Genomic DNA, 15990 nt, shown 5'->3' on the forward strand with positions numbered 1-15990 from the left:
ATAACTCCCACAGCCCTGATCCACCTCTGTTTGCAGCAGAGAACTTTGCATGAAGCTCTGGAGAAACTGCAAGGAAAGCAGCTGCACACCGGACAAGCCAAGAAGGAAAAGGGAAGACTGGCTTTCAAAATGGGTCTCTCCAATCCCCTTTACTTCCAGACTCTGCTTTTGCATTCTGACCTCACTTCAGATGGCCCAGCAGCTGCCTGGGATTCAGCCCTGTACAAACACTATGTACCAGACTCCCTGTGGAAGTCTGAAAGCAAGTGACAGAAAAGCACCGAGCCCAAATCCTGCCGAGGTCTGCTGATGGTCATGACATGATGCTAGGACACAGCTACAGGCCACTGGAATAGCAGAGGAATCATTACTCTCTGAAGGCAAGTTAGTGATATCCCCACTCAGTGCCCATGATAAAATCCTCTCCTTCCTCCCTCATGACAGTGCAACATAGGCAAGCTCTCTACTGGCAAAAAGGCTTCTTGAACTGGGGAACTGTGCACTTGTCCCCACACCTGAACAGTTTCTGTTGAAGGAAGCCCTACAGATACCTGGAAATACAGGACAGGAAAAAAAAAAAAAATAAATAAAAAGGAAAATTTATTTATTAGTTTTCTCTGTGGCACAAGCCCTGTGTCTTTTTATCCACTTTGTAATGCTGTTTTGTTTCCTCTCTATTTGATCTCATGTAGGCTACCTAAAAAGACACTCGTGGAACCAATAAAGTAATTTAAGTCTGGAGCAGACCACAATATTTAGCTGGAAGCAAGTGACTGGGGATGAGCCAGATTTAGATTGTAAAGCCAAGACACAGTAAGACAGCTAGTCTGACACATCCTGCAACACTGGCCACATACCAAACACTCTGCACCAAACCCATCATTTTCACCATCAAAGAAGGACTATGATGGTGATGAAAAAACCCCACTGCATCTGCATTTAAATTGCTTTGTGGTTAATTATAATCCTATCCCTGGTAAGATTCACTTCCAACAGTTCACTGCCTTTCACAAAAATTAGCTCCCCCCACGGCCCCCACCTTTGATAAAGGGAAGTTGCATGATAAATGTGCACCCTGTTCTCAAGGAAGGCTCCTGGCATTTCCCACTTTCTGTGAAGGGCTGCTGCAGTAAGCTCAGTTTCTGGGCTGCAGAAGATGACTGAGCTTAAGTTCAAGACTCCCCTAGTATGTCAACTATGTAGCAGGTATTTCTGCTAATAAAAGCATTAGGTTAACATTACTGAGCATCTTCATGGCCTCTCCGGGCTCAATCCAACAGGCCCATGTCAAATTCCTCAGTCGTTTTTCAGGCAGTAGAAGCTTTGTCAATATAAAGAGGATAGTTTTTGTTGTGTTGATACAGGATAGAAAGATGCTGCTGGGGCTCTCAAGTTGCGTGTAAGGATGGCTGTAGAAAGCAAATGCACACGTCAGAGAGTCTTTAGCAAACGATGCAATGTACCAACTCGTCGCTGTAGGAAGGTAACAGAAGTTTTCTTCCTACATTTCAGGCCTCATTGTGACATGAGCCAAACACACGCTGCAATGGACGTGTAACAGGCGTGGTACATGGTGCTGAACACAAGCTTCTGGCAAATAAAGAGTAGAAGAACACTGCCAAAAGCAGCGAGGAGAATGAAACGGAGACAGCTGAGATGCAGTTTATTCGATAAGGACGTTGAAAGCCGGCGGTTGCAAGTGAAAGTGAAGGGAAAGCGCGTAGCACTTGGAGAAAGGTAGAACTGGCCTTGGTAAGCGACTGACAAACGAGAAACTGGTAACGAAACCTGGCAAGGAGCACCCAGACCAAGAGCCAGCCCCGAGGGCTGCTGGCAGCGCCTGGGCCGGCACAGCCACGTAGCTTACTCGGGCTGCCGGCAGCAAACGGCACGGGGCCTGGGCGGGGGCCCGGGCGGGGGCCCGGCCGCCACTCGCAGTCCGCTCCGGGCCCTCCCAGCCGCTCTCCCAGCAGCCCGACCCGCCAGCCCCTCCCCGGCCACCGCGACCGCCGCTCCTCCAGGGGGAGCTGCCGCGCCCGGGCCTCACGGAAGCCGCCGCGCGGTCCCAGCTTTCCCGGCGGCTCGCGCGCGCCTTCCCGCAGCGCCGCGCGGCAGGATGATCCACGAGCTGCTGCTGGCGCTGAGCGGGTACCCGGGGGCCGCCTTCACTTGGAGCAAGCGCGGCGGGCTGCAGGTACGGCCGGCCCGCGGTACGAGCCAGCCGCCCGGCCCCGCCCCCCGCCCTCACCGCCCTTTCCTCCCTCAGGTGTCTCAGGAGCTGCCGTTCCTGCACCCCAGCGAGACCAGCGTCCTGAACCGGCTCTGCCGCCTCGGCACCGACTACATCCGCTTCGCCGAGTTCGTGGAGCAGTACACGGGACACGTACAGCAGCAGGTGGGGCCCCGCCGCAGCCCCGCTGCCTTGCCTCGGCCTGTCCGGCCGCGCTGCCCGGGGCAGGGGTGCTGTGCAGGGCGCGAAGGCGCCTTCCCGGGCGGAGCTCCGGAGAGCCGCGCGGTGCGGGTGGGGGAGAGTGCGGGGCTGTGACGGGCAGAACAAACGGAAAACTTCCTCCCTGGGGGAGCGTTCTGTGGTGATTTCCCGTGGCTGCAGAGCAGCCGGGGGTTCTGAAGGGTGCGGGATGCGCATCCTCATGTGGCAGCGAGCCCTGGGCACGGTTTGTGAAGAGCTTTGAGGTCCAACAGCCCTGCATAAGTACAAAGAAGCACTGAAGTTAAAGCGCTTCCCAGCACTTGCAGATGTCTACAGAAGAGCTACAAGAAATTGTCCTTGTGACAAACTTCTGCTTTGTTTTGTGTTCCTGGGTACTTTGCCATGGGCTAAGGTACATCGCAGCATGTTTGGGCCACTGGCTGCTGGCGCTGCACAGAAACTCCAGTATCCCTTACACCTGCACTGGGGAGCTGATGCAGATTTCATTGTTTGGTTTCAGGATCATCATCCATGTCAGCAAAACCAGGGTGGGTTACATGGCATTTACTTGCGAGCCTTCTGCACAGGCCTGGATTCAGTGCTGCAGCCTTATCGACAGGCACTGCTTGACCTAGAACAAGAGGTAAAGGAGACACTTGAAACAAGTCTGTCTGCTGCTGACAGGTGGTGGGAAGCTGTCATTTATACAATCTATGTGATAAGTAGAAGTAGCTAAAGAGGAGACAAGGTATTTTCCTTTCTGGGTCAGGGATGTCTTTCAGATTATGCTGTGAAGTGACGTTGAAAATGACTCTTCATTCTAATAAATACTAACTCCCTTTCTACCTTCAATTCAGTAAGTGCCTCATCTGCCTCAGGGCTGTCTCAGATTATCATGACTTTTCAGTTGTAAAGGTTTTGATTAATCTTTGCTAGATTAGCAGTTGTCATACATTGGGTACTGTCACCATCCAGTGATTGTTATAGCTTAAAATGGGACACAGCCCAAAAACTGTGGAGGGGGGAAAGCTGTGGGAACTAAAGTTTTGGTATGTAGAGCCATTGTTTTTCCTTTGTCCACAGCTTATTTTAATTTTCATTAATTGCTTTGTTGATCTTACAGTTTCTGGCTGACCCACATCTTTCCATCTCACATGTTAATTACTCCTTAGACCAGGTATGTCCTGTTAATAAAGACAAGAGTGCTCTTTGGTTACTCTTATCAATTTTTGAGACTAATAAGAAAGTGGATGGTGTAAGGGTTAGTCTGTCATGTTGTTCCATTTCTTTTTGATACCTTTGCATTTGAAGTCCCTTAATCACGTTCAGAGGATCACTTGCATTTTGATGCAAAGCTTGGGTCCTCCACCTTGACCCTCGTGTATTCCTCACTGCCTGTGTTTAGCCTGCACTCTGGCTGGAACATGGTAACTTCATGCATCTTGGTCTAGTGGAGGGAGGGCATTATTCCTAGAGATTTTTGAGTCTTGTTTCTAATTTGTGGGAAAAGCATTAAATTATTGCAGTCACCTGCTGTCCACACTGAAGTATATAGCTTCTCTCTAAATGTGTAGAGCCTAATTCAGTATTTTACTCCTGGTTCTTCAGTTTCAGTTACTCTTCCCCTCTGTGATGGTCATGGTGGAGCAGATCAAGACTCAGAAGGTACAGTAAAAATGTAGCCAGTTTATCTTAAAAAGTTTCTTCTTCAGCTGATAAAATTCTTTCTGCCCCCAGTCAATGAGTGTGGTTTCAGTAATGGGTGCACTGTTCCTAATGCCTCTGCAGGTACTGGTTTGCCAGTTCATTTACGCTGTATTTGCCATTTCCCTTTCCAGTACAATCTTTGATGACTTGCATTTGATAATAACAATACATTTCACAGTACAAGATGCTGCTGTTTGGAATTTCTTCTTTTCTGAGTCTGTTTTCTCCCACTGTTAGCTAAAAAAAAAAAGGCAGAAGCTAACCTTTGTACAGTTTTTGAGAAGCTTGAGTGTAGGGCCACATATAGAAGGTCTCTGTCTTCGCTGCTGGAATATGTTAACATCTTTCTTTCTGTAAGACTTGTGCAGCTGGATAGGGCATTTTCTCATTAGTCAAAAGTGTAGTGTTTAAATGTCTGAAAAGGTGAGTATGTATCCAAACAGCAGAGCTAAACTAACCATGTTTTCTTTCTGCAGATTCATGGATGTCAGATATTGGAGACAGTGCACAAGCATAGCTGTGGGGGGTTACCTCCTGTTCGCAGTGCTCTTGAAAAGTATGTAGATACAGCAAAGCTATTATTTCATTCTTCTGTAGTAACTGGAGTTAGTGTCAAAGTGTTCATCTTGTGAAAGGAGTATGTGTGAAACAGGTTTGCAGGATATAGAAGTAGAAGTAACATGCAAGGAAAACCATCACAGTTCCCATTATTTATCTAAAGCAGGTTTGTGACAGGAATTATGGTTTTCTCCATACTTTGGGCTGAGAAAAGTTCAGACTCTCTATGCTCCTTTCTTCTTCTGAGGTCTGCATGAACTGTTTTGCATATGGTAGACCCATTAAGTGTTTTTTGATCCTTCAAAAGGATAACTCTGATTGGGTGAGTTGCTAGGTTTGTGTGTCCTTGGGGATAAAGTTTTACTACTAAAAGATAATCTGTGTTCATGATTAAATGGTAATTTAGTAGAAAAAGCAGGACTGGGAAAGCACTGAAAGCTTACTTACACTTCTAGATACGAGCAGTGGAGAAGCCACATATTCAAAGGATATCTTAGTTTAGTTTTGCAAGTGACTGGTCCACCTTTCTCTGTTTAAAATAACTAACTAAATTCCACATTAGCCATTTAGCACTTGCTGTGTTGCCTGGTTGACTGAACTTGCCAGGATGATGTGCAGTGAGGTTTTGATTACTGTTTACAAAGCCCCACATTCTGCTTCTCTTGACCTCAGGATTCTGGCTGTGTGTCATGGAGTCATGTACAAGCAGCTCTCTGCCTGGATGCTGCATGGATTGTTACTAGACCAACATGAAGAGTTCTTTATCAAACAGGGCCCCTCTTCTGGGAATGTCCCCAGCCAACCTGAGGAAGATGATGATGACCTGGGAATTGGGGGACTTACAGGAAAACAGCTACGAGAACTGCAGGACCTGGTAAGACTGTAAGTCATAGCTTGTCATCCTCTGGTCCTTAGGGAAGGAAAGAAGAAATGTTGGAGTAATTGGAACTGCTGTATCTGGGCTGCTCTTGACTCTCACCTGGTTCCTTACGGTCAACACTGTGATCTGCTCAACACTGGCATTGGTGGTAGTGTGAAAGGCTGTGGGGAGCTTGGGCACTGACTTTATTTGCACTCTGAAGGAAAATCTTGCCTCTGTACTTGGACCTTTTTATTTCTACATTCAGAAGAAAGTTAATAACTTACTGCACTGTTGTAAACACCTTTCTCAGGAGCTGAGAAAATGGCTCAATTTATGCTAGCAGACCTATAGATCTCTAACCTGCTTGCTCACTAGTGGAGGTGCTTATGCTTTGCCTGTACCCCAAGTCTTCAGGTGTGTTAAAACATAGAGGAATGGGGGTAAGGGAGGATTTTTTTGCAATGCTAATTAACATTACAGCTGCAAAGAAACTAAAGTAATGCAGTTGCAACAAAAATTCCCTTTGCTGATGTATCATTTACACTTGAAAAAGCCAATTTGCTGCTATTCCACAAAGGTTTAGGATCTTTTCATGCTCTGTTCCCTCTCTGATGAAAACAACATCTTCTCTAGGGAGATCTGCTACCATACCAGAAGTATAAAAAGTTTGCAGACTTACTTTAACGATGCAGATGAGGTTTGCTGCCTTTTTGCTTCATTCCAGTGTACTTAGATTTGCCTTCTTGCACACACAACCTCCCTTTTTACACTGTTTGTGTCTCGTTTTCTCACTTTTTTTTTTTGCTTGGTTTCTTTTTTGTCCCTGACAGCGCTTGATTGAGGAGGAGAACATGTTAGCTCCCTCTCTGAAACAGTTTTCTCTACGAGTAGAAATGCTGCCTTCTTACATCCCTGTGCGGGTTGCTGAGAAAATCCTCTTTGTGGGAGAATCTGTACAGATGTTTGAGAATCAAAATGTGAACCTGACCAGAAAAGGTAAGGAACATCTTTCTTGCTGCCTTTGCCCAGTTTTGTGTGACTGACTACCAAAATGCCGTATTAACAAATTCCTCAGTAGTCACTTAGTATTGGCTGATACTCTTCAGAACACGTGGATGCTTGTGCCAGGACAGAGCAGTGTTCCCAGTCTCCTGCTTCTCATTGATTCCAAGGCAGTGATACACCAGAACCTTGCCACACTGTCCTGGTTCTGGCCAGGCCAGAGCCAACTGCCCCAAGCAGCCAGCACAGACGCACTGAGTTAAGCTGGGCTGTTTCCACACCACCTGACATCATTTCCCCATAAAAGGGGCTGGTTGGCAAGGTGACTGGGTGCAGCTCCAGGACAACAGTCCTTGTCCCAGTGCCCAACTCGGGGCTTGAACTCAGGGTTTAGGATTAGGCCGCCCCAGCCCTTCCAGCCCTGACACAACTCAAGAACAGGATGAGTAAATAATAACATTTTCCAAATGTAGTCTCCAAGTTTCCAGCAACGAGTCACCATGGGATTTGCATAAATAAAGTGATTGCAAAGGTCATGTTTTCAGTTTGCACGTGTCTGTCAAAGGTGCAGACAAGACACAAGGGCACATCCTACTGTGAATGTGTATGTTGCTGCACAGTGTCTTAGGATTAAAATGCACTCACAAACATAAGAAATTCATTACAGGGTGGTCCCAAAAATTGCTGTGGAAGATGAATAAGATGGAGCATTTAAGAGAGCAAGAAAGGGACAATTCCAGGTTCTATCTGAGAGCCTGCTAAGTTTACATTGGAGATAGTTTTGGAAATGCATTCCTACACCAAATGGGGAGGACTTCTGTGTAAGCTCTAGAGCCTGTCTGTAGAAAAGTATTCAAATGACTCAAGTGACACTGCAGAGAAGAAAGGAACAGTTAAATTGGACTGTTTTCTTCCCTTAGGAGGAACGAGGTGAAAAGAAAGAGGTCTTCCAGCTTAGTTGGTTAAGAATAAATAAATTCCCAAGCTCAAGCAGTAGAGTAAATCTGAAACAGGCAAGGGTAGGTAGGGAACCAAACCAACAGGTTAATGTGTCAGAAAAGTTGTGGATTCAAAGATCAAGCTTAGTCCTAGGAAAAGGGCTGTTGGTGGTAATCATTTACATAGAAAATATATTGGGTTTTTACTGATGTCCCAGCCCTGCCAGGTCAAGTGTCTATACTGCAACTGTACTTGCAATAGTCATCTTGTTCTTTGGTATTTGTACCTTGAGGCCTCCTCAACTTCACATTCCTCACCAGACCTGAGATCACAGAATCATCGGGTTGGAAAAGACCTTTGAGATGATCAAGCCCAACTGTACCTGTCCTCTGATAAACCATATCCCTAAGCCTGGACCGTCCTTCTGCCCCACTCTGCTGGAAGGGGTCTGCAATTCTCCAAATTGTATTCCCTTTTTTGTAGTCCAAAACACTTTTCTCTTTGCAGGTTCCATCCTAAAAAACCAGGAGGACACGTTTGCAGCAGAGCTGCATCGCCTCAAGCAGCAACCGCTCTTCAGTTTGGTGGACTTCGAGTCGGTGGTCGACTGGATACGGAGCACCGTTGCTGAGGTGAGGATCCTAGGAAAGGTGACTGTGATACAGGCTGAGGAGCCTTTCAGCTTTCTGTTGCTGGGAGTACAAGGGGGCTCTTCAGAACCAGGGATTGAACAAGGGTATGAATGCTGCAGATAGCTTTTTTTTGGGCAGGGGGTTGCTCAGAGCTTCGTGTTACCCCAACTTCCAATGATAAAATGACATTAACAAATACTATTCACTTTTCAGGGGGGAAAGAAGGGATATTTAATTTTTTGATTTTTTAATTTCACTTGCAGTGACTTCACAACTTTTCATCACACTTTCAGCAAAATAGATGGTGTCTCACTGGACAAATCCTTTGCTTTGGCAACTTTTAGTATTTTTTTCAGTTGAGGTTGGGGAGGGGAACAAACCTGAGGAGAAAGGGAGGTTAAAGAATTGAGAAGCAAGCTAAGGTGGAACTCATTTCCTAAGAATTTGCTTATTTTTTTTTTTGTCATGAGTCTTCCTGTTTCTTGGGCAGAGTTTCTTGCTGGTGTATTAGAATAGTGTTCTACACAGTAGCACGAGCTGCCTACATTCAGGATTCTTTGTGTGTTCTCCTGTGCTTTATATAGCATTTTATGGAGGTGCTTTTTTTGGTTGCATCACGAGTGTTCTGAGACAGCTACTGTTCTCACTGAACGTGTTTAGACAAACCTGAGGGAAGTTTTTCTTTTTGTTATTTTTCCTCACTAGCATCTTTGGAAACTGATGGTGGAGGAATCAGATTTACTAGGACAACTGAAGGTAAATATAACTGCTCGTTTTTGCTAGAGCAGCTTAATTTATTCTTTCAGTCTTTCTGTCTTTTTATGATTCTTTCTCATTAAATACTTTACTGTCTTAGATTCTCCACTTTCTCCTTTTAGGTAAAGCTGTTTTCATTTTCCAGGTCTCAAGAGTGAGCACAGAGTGATAGAACTTGGTCAGAGACAGAGTTAGAGGGGTATGTGTATGTGGTTTTGTGCTTTTCATCTTGAAGCAAAGGCAGCGTAGACTTTCTGGTCACTGGATGAAATTCACAACTCTCCAGCTGTGTTTTGAAACAGCAGAAGTTGTCCAAGCAGTAATAAAAATGGATGCTGTCAGCTAGGATGGTTAAAATTGCTCAGTTTTTGATATGCTTATATACAAAATACTTATCTCCACAGATTATAAAAGACTTTTACCTTTTGGGAAGAGGTGAACTGTTTCAGGCCTTCATTGACACTGCACAGCACATGTTAAAAACACCACCTACAGCTGTAACTGAACATGGTGAGTGCTGCTTGTTCACTTGCCAAACTGCCCTCCCTGTCATGTAGCAGGAAAGGCTCAGCCACATCCAGCACAGCAGAACTCTACCTTATCCTCTAGATGTTGTTAGTTTTGAAAGAACAGCACTTGTGAATTAGAATGTCTCACAGAGTGGGTGAAAATAGTATCTTGGAAACTTTCAGGTGACAGGTTTCTCTCCATATTTGAGGCTGGTATTAAATGAAAATAGTGGAAATAGTGTGTCAGTGTTGTCTTTATGGCTGAGCATAAATAATCATGGGTGCAAAATTAACAAGCAGTGATGCATCTGGTGCTGATATCTGCTCTCTCCTTGTCAGATGTCAATGTTGCATTTCAGCAGTCTGCCCATAAGGTACTCTTGGATGACGACAACCTTCTTCCTCTGCTTCACTTAACCATTGAGTATCATGGAAAAGAACATAAAGGTATACCTACTTGTGTGTTAAGAGGGGCAATGATGACCTTGTTTTCAAGTCCTATTACTTACCCTTCTCAGAAGGTAAAGAAATATTAAGTTGATTCCTTTTTCAGGTCTAATGTGATGACCTAGCCTGCTTTGGCTCTTCTTAGTCTGTTCTCTCCCTTTTTTAATTCCTTTCCATGGTTGTCTTGTCTGAGAAGATGATTTAATTTGGCACCTCGTTCGTTTTCAGATACTTCTCAGGCTCGTGAAGGGCCTTCCCGGGAGCTATCTCCACGTGAAGCCCCCACATCTGGATGGGCAGCTCTGGGCCTTTCTTACAAAGTTCAGTGGCCACTGCACATTCTCTTTACTCCTGCTGTTCTGGAGAAGTAAGTACTAGGTATGGTCTTTCTATGTTCATCTATAGGTTCCTTGATCACAGGCACTTTCTAATGTGTTGGGGTTTTTTTCCTTCTGGGGAGAGAAAGGTAGAAATACTTAATCTTGCTCCTTAAACCTTAGAATGACTCCTTCCACTTACTTATATTGAGAGTACTGGTAATGAAAGTAAGATCTGCAGAGATGATTGGGGGCTGGAACACGTCTCCTAGGAAGGCTGAGAGAGGTGGGCTTGTTCAGCCTGGGGAAGAGAAGGCTCCAGGGAGACCTTAGAGTAGCCTTTCTGTACCCAGAGGGGCTACAGGAAAGATGGAGAGGGACTCTTTTATCAGGGAGTGCAGTGATAGCACATGGGGTAATGGGTTTAAGCTGAAGGAAGTTAGATTTAGATTAATGAGAGAAAAAATTACTCCTATGAGGGTGATGAGGCACTGGAACAGGTTGTCCAGAGAAGTTGTGGATGCCCCCTCCCTGGAAGTCTTTGAGGCCAAGCTGGATGGGGCTCTGGGCACCCTGGTCTAGTGGAGGGTTTTGGGATGGCTCTGAGCTGTATGGCCTGAGTTGTGTGGTTTGGTGAGAAACTGCATTGTGTGTCACCAGTTCTCTATATTTTGCTATAAAGCCCTATTGTGTATATATTGTTTCTCTGCTGTCCCAGTAAACTATCCTTATCACAGCCCTCACGGTTTGCTTTTGGTTTTCTTCCCCCACGCACCTGGAGAAGAGCAGCTGTGTGGTGCTCAGCTGCTGGCTGGGACCCAACCACAACAGTGACCTTCAAGGTCCCTTCCAACCCAAACCACTGTATGACTCTGTTTGCTCTGTTTTTACCTACAGGGCTACTTTGACCAAACACTGTCAGCTCTTCCCTTCTTACATGAGATTAACCTTGTAACTTTTAGGTCAGTAACCAGTTCAAGCAGAAATCTGTTATCCTGAGATGCTCCCCCCAACTTCTGGTTCCTTTTCCAGTCTTGTGTTGTTGTGTTCTCCAGAACCTGCACCCAGGGAGGGCTTTGACCTTAAATGATTTTGTATTTTTTGACACTAGGTACAATGTTGTGTTCAAATACCTGCTGAGCGTGCGACGAGTCCAGGCTGAGCTACAGCACTGCTGGGCTCTCCAGATGCAGCGCAAACACCTGAAATCTAACAGAACTGATGCCATCAAGTGGCGTCTCAGGGATCACATGGCTTTTCTTGTGGACAACCTTCAGTATTATCTGCAGGTCAGGATTACAGAGAAAGGTAAACTCTTACCAGTTAATCAAGAACTGGCAGAAATTATTGGAGAGGAACACTGAAGTCCTGTCTTCCAGGGTTCAGATTCTTTGTACTGTAAGGAATTTGGGATTTCCTCTGGAACAAGTCTAGAACTTTCTCTGAGTTCCCAGACTTGGTGCTACAATTACAAAGTTTTTGGACCTGTGAATCAGTGAGTGCTACTGGAAATGCAGTTTTGCCTCTGTAGTGCTATCAGGTGTTTGTGAGAAGCAGCATTAAAATATCATCCTGGCTTCTTCCCTTGCCCCTTTAAGTGAACTCTAGTTTGTGACAAGTTGGTTTGGGGTTTGTTTGTTTGTCTTTGTTTGGATTTAAGAATTGAAATAAGCCATATTCTGACCATTTCAAGTAAAAAGAGACTTTTCAAGTGTAAACACCATCTACTAGTAGGCTGATTTTGTGAGCATTACAGGCCCTCCTGTTAACAGCCATAACAGCTGAACTGAGGGACTCTGGCTTTCCAGATTCTCAAGAGATCTGGCTGATCTTTTGCATCGTAGCCTTTACTCTGAGATTCCAGGTAGTATTTCCCAGTGTAAATTTCAGAGATAACTATAACCAAACATCTTTGTTTATACACTAGCTACATTTTCAGTGGTTGGTTTTAGAGAAAGTGTCCATTTCCCTTTCTGAGATAAAACTTAAGCATCAAAAATCGTTCCCCCCAGCTATGTACTACTGTTGTGTATGATCCCCCCCATTCAGGAAGCAGAGATGATGTACTCCTTCAGCCTCTAAGGCTAGAGTAGCAATAAGGAAAATAAGTTTCTTACACACAACTTCTGGCTGGTCTGAAGTACTCCCATTCCTCAAGATACTAACGAGATGTCTTTACATACCCCTCAGGTGGATGTGCTGGAGTCTCAGTTCTCTCAGCTTCTGCAACAGATCAATGCCACGCGAGACTTTGAGAGTATACGTTTGGCTCATGATCATTTCCTAAGTAACCTGTTGGCTCAGTCTTTCATTCTCCTAAAACCTGTAAGTAGGTAGTTTTCATCTTTTTCTAAAATTCTCCAGTGCCCTAAGAAAGGCATCTTGTGAACAGATATGACAAACTATCTCTTTTAAAACAGATCAGTGATAATCTCCTCCAGAGCACAGACTGCCATTCTAGGGAGAATGGTAGCAGGTATAAACCAGAACAGATAATTTAAATAAGATCAGTTAAATTTACAGTTGGGGAGTGTGGATGCTGCATTCCTGGCTATTTTAAATCAAGATTATTCCAGTATTCAGTTGGGCAACAAAATTTCAGTTACTAAGGCTTATTTTTTAAGTGTTATTAAAGAAGCACTAATTAACATAGTGCTGGGAACTGTATTCATGAGAGACTCATTCTGAAACGCATTAGATTAGGAACAAGTCCCTCTCTCATACTTTAGAGAATAAAAATAGGTGAGGCCTTCCTGAGTGGACTTTAAGGGTCTATTTTATTGTTACATAAAAAAATAGGTGACAGTGGTGCCAGTATTTCTATAAAATATGTAGCCTTACTCCCAGAGGTTAGTGTCAATGAAACAGTGATACCTCAAGGCTTTGAACCACAGCTCTTACTGTTCTTCATCCTTCCTTCTCAATCCTGAAGGCACAGTGATGCCCCCGTTTGAAGAGGGAAGTCAGTGGTACCTTCTGTGCCTCTGGATGGATCATGCCAATCTCTGTTTTCCCAGTAATGTCTGCAAAGGCTGGGGTGGGGATAGAAAAACAGCATAACATTGCAGTTTCTGTAGGAAACCTTACAAAAATGCAACAAGAGGTTCAACATCTCCCTCACTGATTGAAAAACGTTATCAGCAACACCTTGATTGTGAATGCTGCAAACTTGAGATACTAAGAACAACTTTCTCTGGGTGTGAACTCTGTGTATATCTTGTACTTTATTCTATGCAGGTTTTCCACTGCTTAAATGAAATTCTGGATCTTTGTCATAGTTTCTGTTCTCTGGTCAGTCAGAACCTGGGCCCATTAGATGAACGGGGAGCTGCGCAACTCAGCATTTTGGTGAAGGTGAATCTGTGTTTGTGTGGATCTGCTCTTCTCTCTTGCAAACATGTGCCTAAGCAGTCACCCTGGCTTTAACAGCTGCACAACAGGAGTGAACTTAAGCTGAGACTTTCTGTGTGAGTGCTTGCAGTGATTCTAATTAATCAGAGTTTGCAAGTCAAAAATTCTGTGTGCAGAGAGGAGGAATGGGGGCAGATATGCAGAGATTCCTATTGGAAGTGAAAGGAGGTGGATATCAGCCTGTGCCTCTACTCCTCCTTTTGGATACCTAATAATTCTTGCTGCTGACAACTTATTTATACTGGACCATAAGCCTCACTTCTCTTGCAGATTCTTTAGGCTGTTAAAGTTGATTGTTTAGGCAGAAACAGAGGTGAAAGCCTTTCTGCTTTGCCTTTCTTCCTTTGTTCCCTTCCTTCCTGTCATGCACAGAACTGACCAACTTCTGATTTGCAGGGATTCAGTCGTCAGTCATCACTTCTCTTCAAGATTCTCTCTAGTGTTCGCAACCACCAGATAAACTCTGACTTGGCTCAGCTGCTGTTACGCTTGGACTATAACAAATACTACACCCAGGCTGGAGGAACCTTGGGCAGGTAGGAATATCTTCAGGGTTGCTTGTAGCGTTATATAACCTGAGGTGCTTGAAGCATAAAGTTACCTAAAAGATAAGTATTTTTATTATGTAAGCCAAAATAATTAGAGGCAAAGTGTTGCTAGTGCTGTAACAGGAAAGTAACTAACGAGCATGAGTTGCCTTCTCTCCTCCAAGTCTGTTTTAGTGTGAAGTGAAACCAGTTGCTAGTTCATGTGAGCTGAAAAATGCTGATGTGGGTCAATAAAGGCAGTTCCTGTCAACACATAGTTAACAGTGTACCCTTCTCTTGCAGTTTTGGGGTTTAAGAACCAAGACCTTCTCTTCATGCTGTGACCCGTGGAACCAGGGGAGAGTGGTGGTCTCAGGAGTTTGCACTCAACTGAATTTGGCTGTTGCCTGGTGAACTGCTGTTTCAGAAGGAAGGGGCAGGAAGTGCTGCTGATGTGAGGCTGCCTAGTGACTGCAGAAAGATGCTCCATTTTCTTCTGACCCAGTGAAGCATGCTTCCTGCAGCCCCGTGTGTATCTATAAATGCTTCTGGGGAGGCAGCCTGCCCCTCTTCAGAAACTGAAAAAGCAACAAGAACTACAGTGTCCTGACTCTTTGGCTGGACTATGATCCTTGCAAGTTGGAGTACGGAGGAGGTAGTCTACGTTCTTGCATATGAATGTAGTTTCGGCTGTGTTCAGGATTTCCACTTGTGCAGTGAACTGCTTTACTGTGCAGAGTGTCAGCTAATCAAATACGTATCTCCAGGGAAATGAAACAACTGCAAGAGCCGTTTGAGGTGAAGCAGGAGGGAGGAAGGAATGGATTTTAAGAATCTCATATACTGGGCACTGTTCTAGCGTGTTTGTATAGGTAAAAGAGCCACTAGTGATGTCACATGCTCTCTCAATAAAGCTTCATACATTTTGTGTGCTGAAGTTATGCACGTTAAGACAGGTAGAAGCTTTGCCCTAGTGCAAGTGTAAAGCTTCCTCTGCTGGTAGAGAAGTGTGCTACAGCTAAACCTCAGAAGACACTTAAGTAGGATGCCAGCTCTAAATGTACTGTTTTCATTCAAGACTATTTAGAATGGTAGAAATAACTATTCTCTTGAACCAAAATAAAAACCATCTTGTCATGCAATTATGTACTAGGTTGTCAGTGTCTGCACCCAAATGGTGGCACAGCATCATACTGCAACCTGAGGCTGCCTACCCTGGGGATAACATGTTTATCTTGCCTTAGTCCATTTGAATGAGTGGCAGGAGAGAGCCCTCTGCGTCCATGACTAGTGTGCAGCATCAGGTTTTCCTGTTTGAACACAAATGCTGTCAGGCAACCAGCTTTCCCCTTCACAGGGTGGTATGCTCACACTAGCTGAAGCTTTGCTTCTCAAGACATGGCAGGGGATGCTGAGGGATGAAGGAATCCTGTCTTCTCACTCAGAAAGACACAGTGACATCAGACATCAAGTCTAAGGCCTGGCAGCTTCAATGCACTACACAGTGTTCACAGTTCAGTTCAGTGTGCAGATAAAAGTGCCTGGCTGTGAATGCAGGAGCTCAAGAGCAGATGATTTACCCATTACCATTTATACAAAGATACACAGCACTTGGATGCTCTTTGCACCTCCCAGTAGTTCAGTTTGTTCAGTCTGAAGAGAACCCAGAATCTTGGCCTAAGTCCTTGTGTCTCCCTCTCCACTGAGGGAGTGCAGACAGGCAGACTGAGACAGGTCAATACCCATATAGTCACAACAGGGAGGAAAAACAACCCACCAGCCAGAACCAAATGGCACTTTGTCTTCGAAATTCTTACCAGTCGCATCAGCAACTTCTAGATGAAATTAATAGTAGATAACAACAGCAAGCTGGAGGAGTACACAACATGCTC

The 15990-nt window shown here is 44.8% G+C and overlaps 1 protein-coding gene across 1 annotated transcript; it reads left to right on the forward strand.

Annotated features, from left to right (window-relative positions):
- Nucleotides 1-2116: 2116 nt before the first annotated feature.
- TUBGCP4 (tubulin gamma complex component 4) lies at nucleotides 2117-15234 on the forward strand (the record flags this gene model as incomplete). The annotated part of the gene is made up of 18 exons (XM_084268315.1): nucleotides 2117-2194; nucleotides 2267-2395; nucleotides 2952-3074; nucleotides 3555-3608; nucleotides 4040-4096; nucleotides 4615-4694; nucleotides 5369-5570; nucleotides 6389-6554; nucleotides 8007-8131; nucleotides 8837-8887; nucleotides 9292-9397; nucleotides 9736-9843; nucleotides 10072-10210; nucleotides 11272-11449; nucleotides 12351-12485; nucleotides 13398-13514; nucleotides 13968-14107; nucleotides 14402-15234. The coding sequence occupies 18 exons, from the start codon at nucleotides 2117-2119 to the stop codon at nucleotides 14412-14414; spliced, it is 2001 nt and encodes a 666-aa protein (XP_084124441.1). The 3' UTR covers nucleotides 14415-15234.
- Between the last annotated feature and the right edge of the window lie 756 nt (nucleotides 15235-15990).

The sequence above is a fragment of the Gallinula chloropus genome, assembly GCF_964237585.1.
Source record: "Gallinula chloropus genome assembly, chromosome: 9".
Lineage (NCBI taxonomy): Eukaryota > Metazoa > Chordata > Aves > Gruiformes > Rallidae > Gallinula > Gallinula chloropus.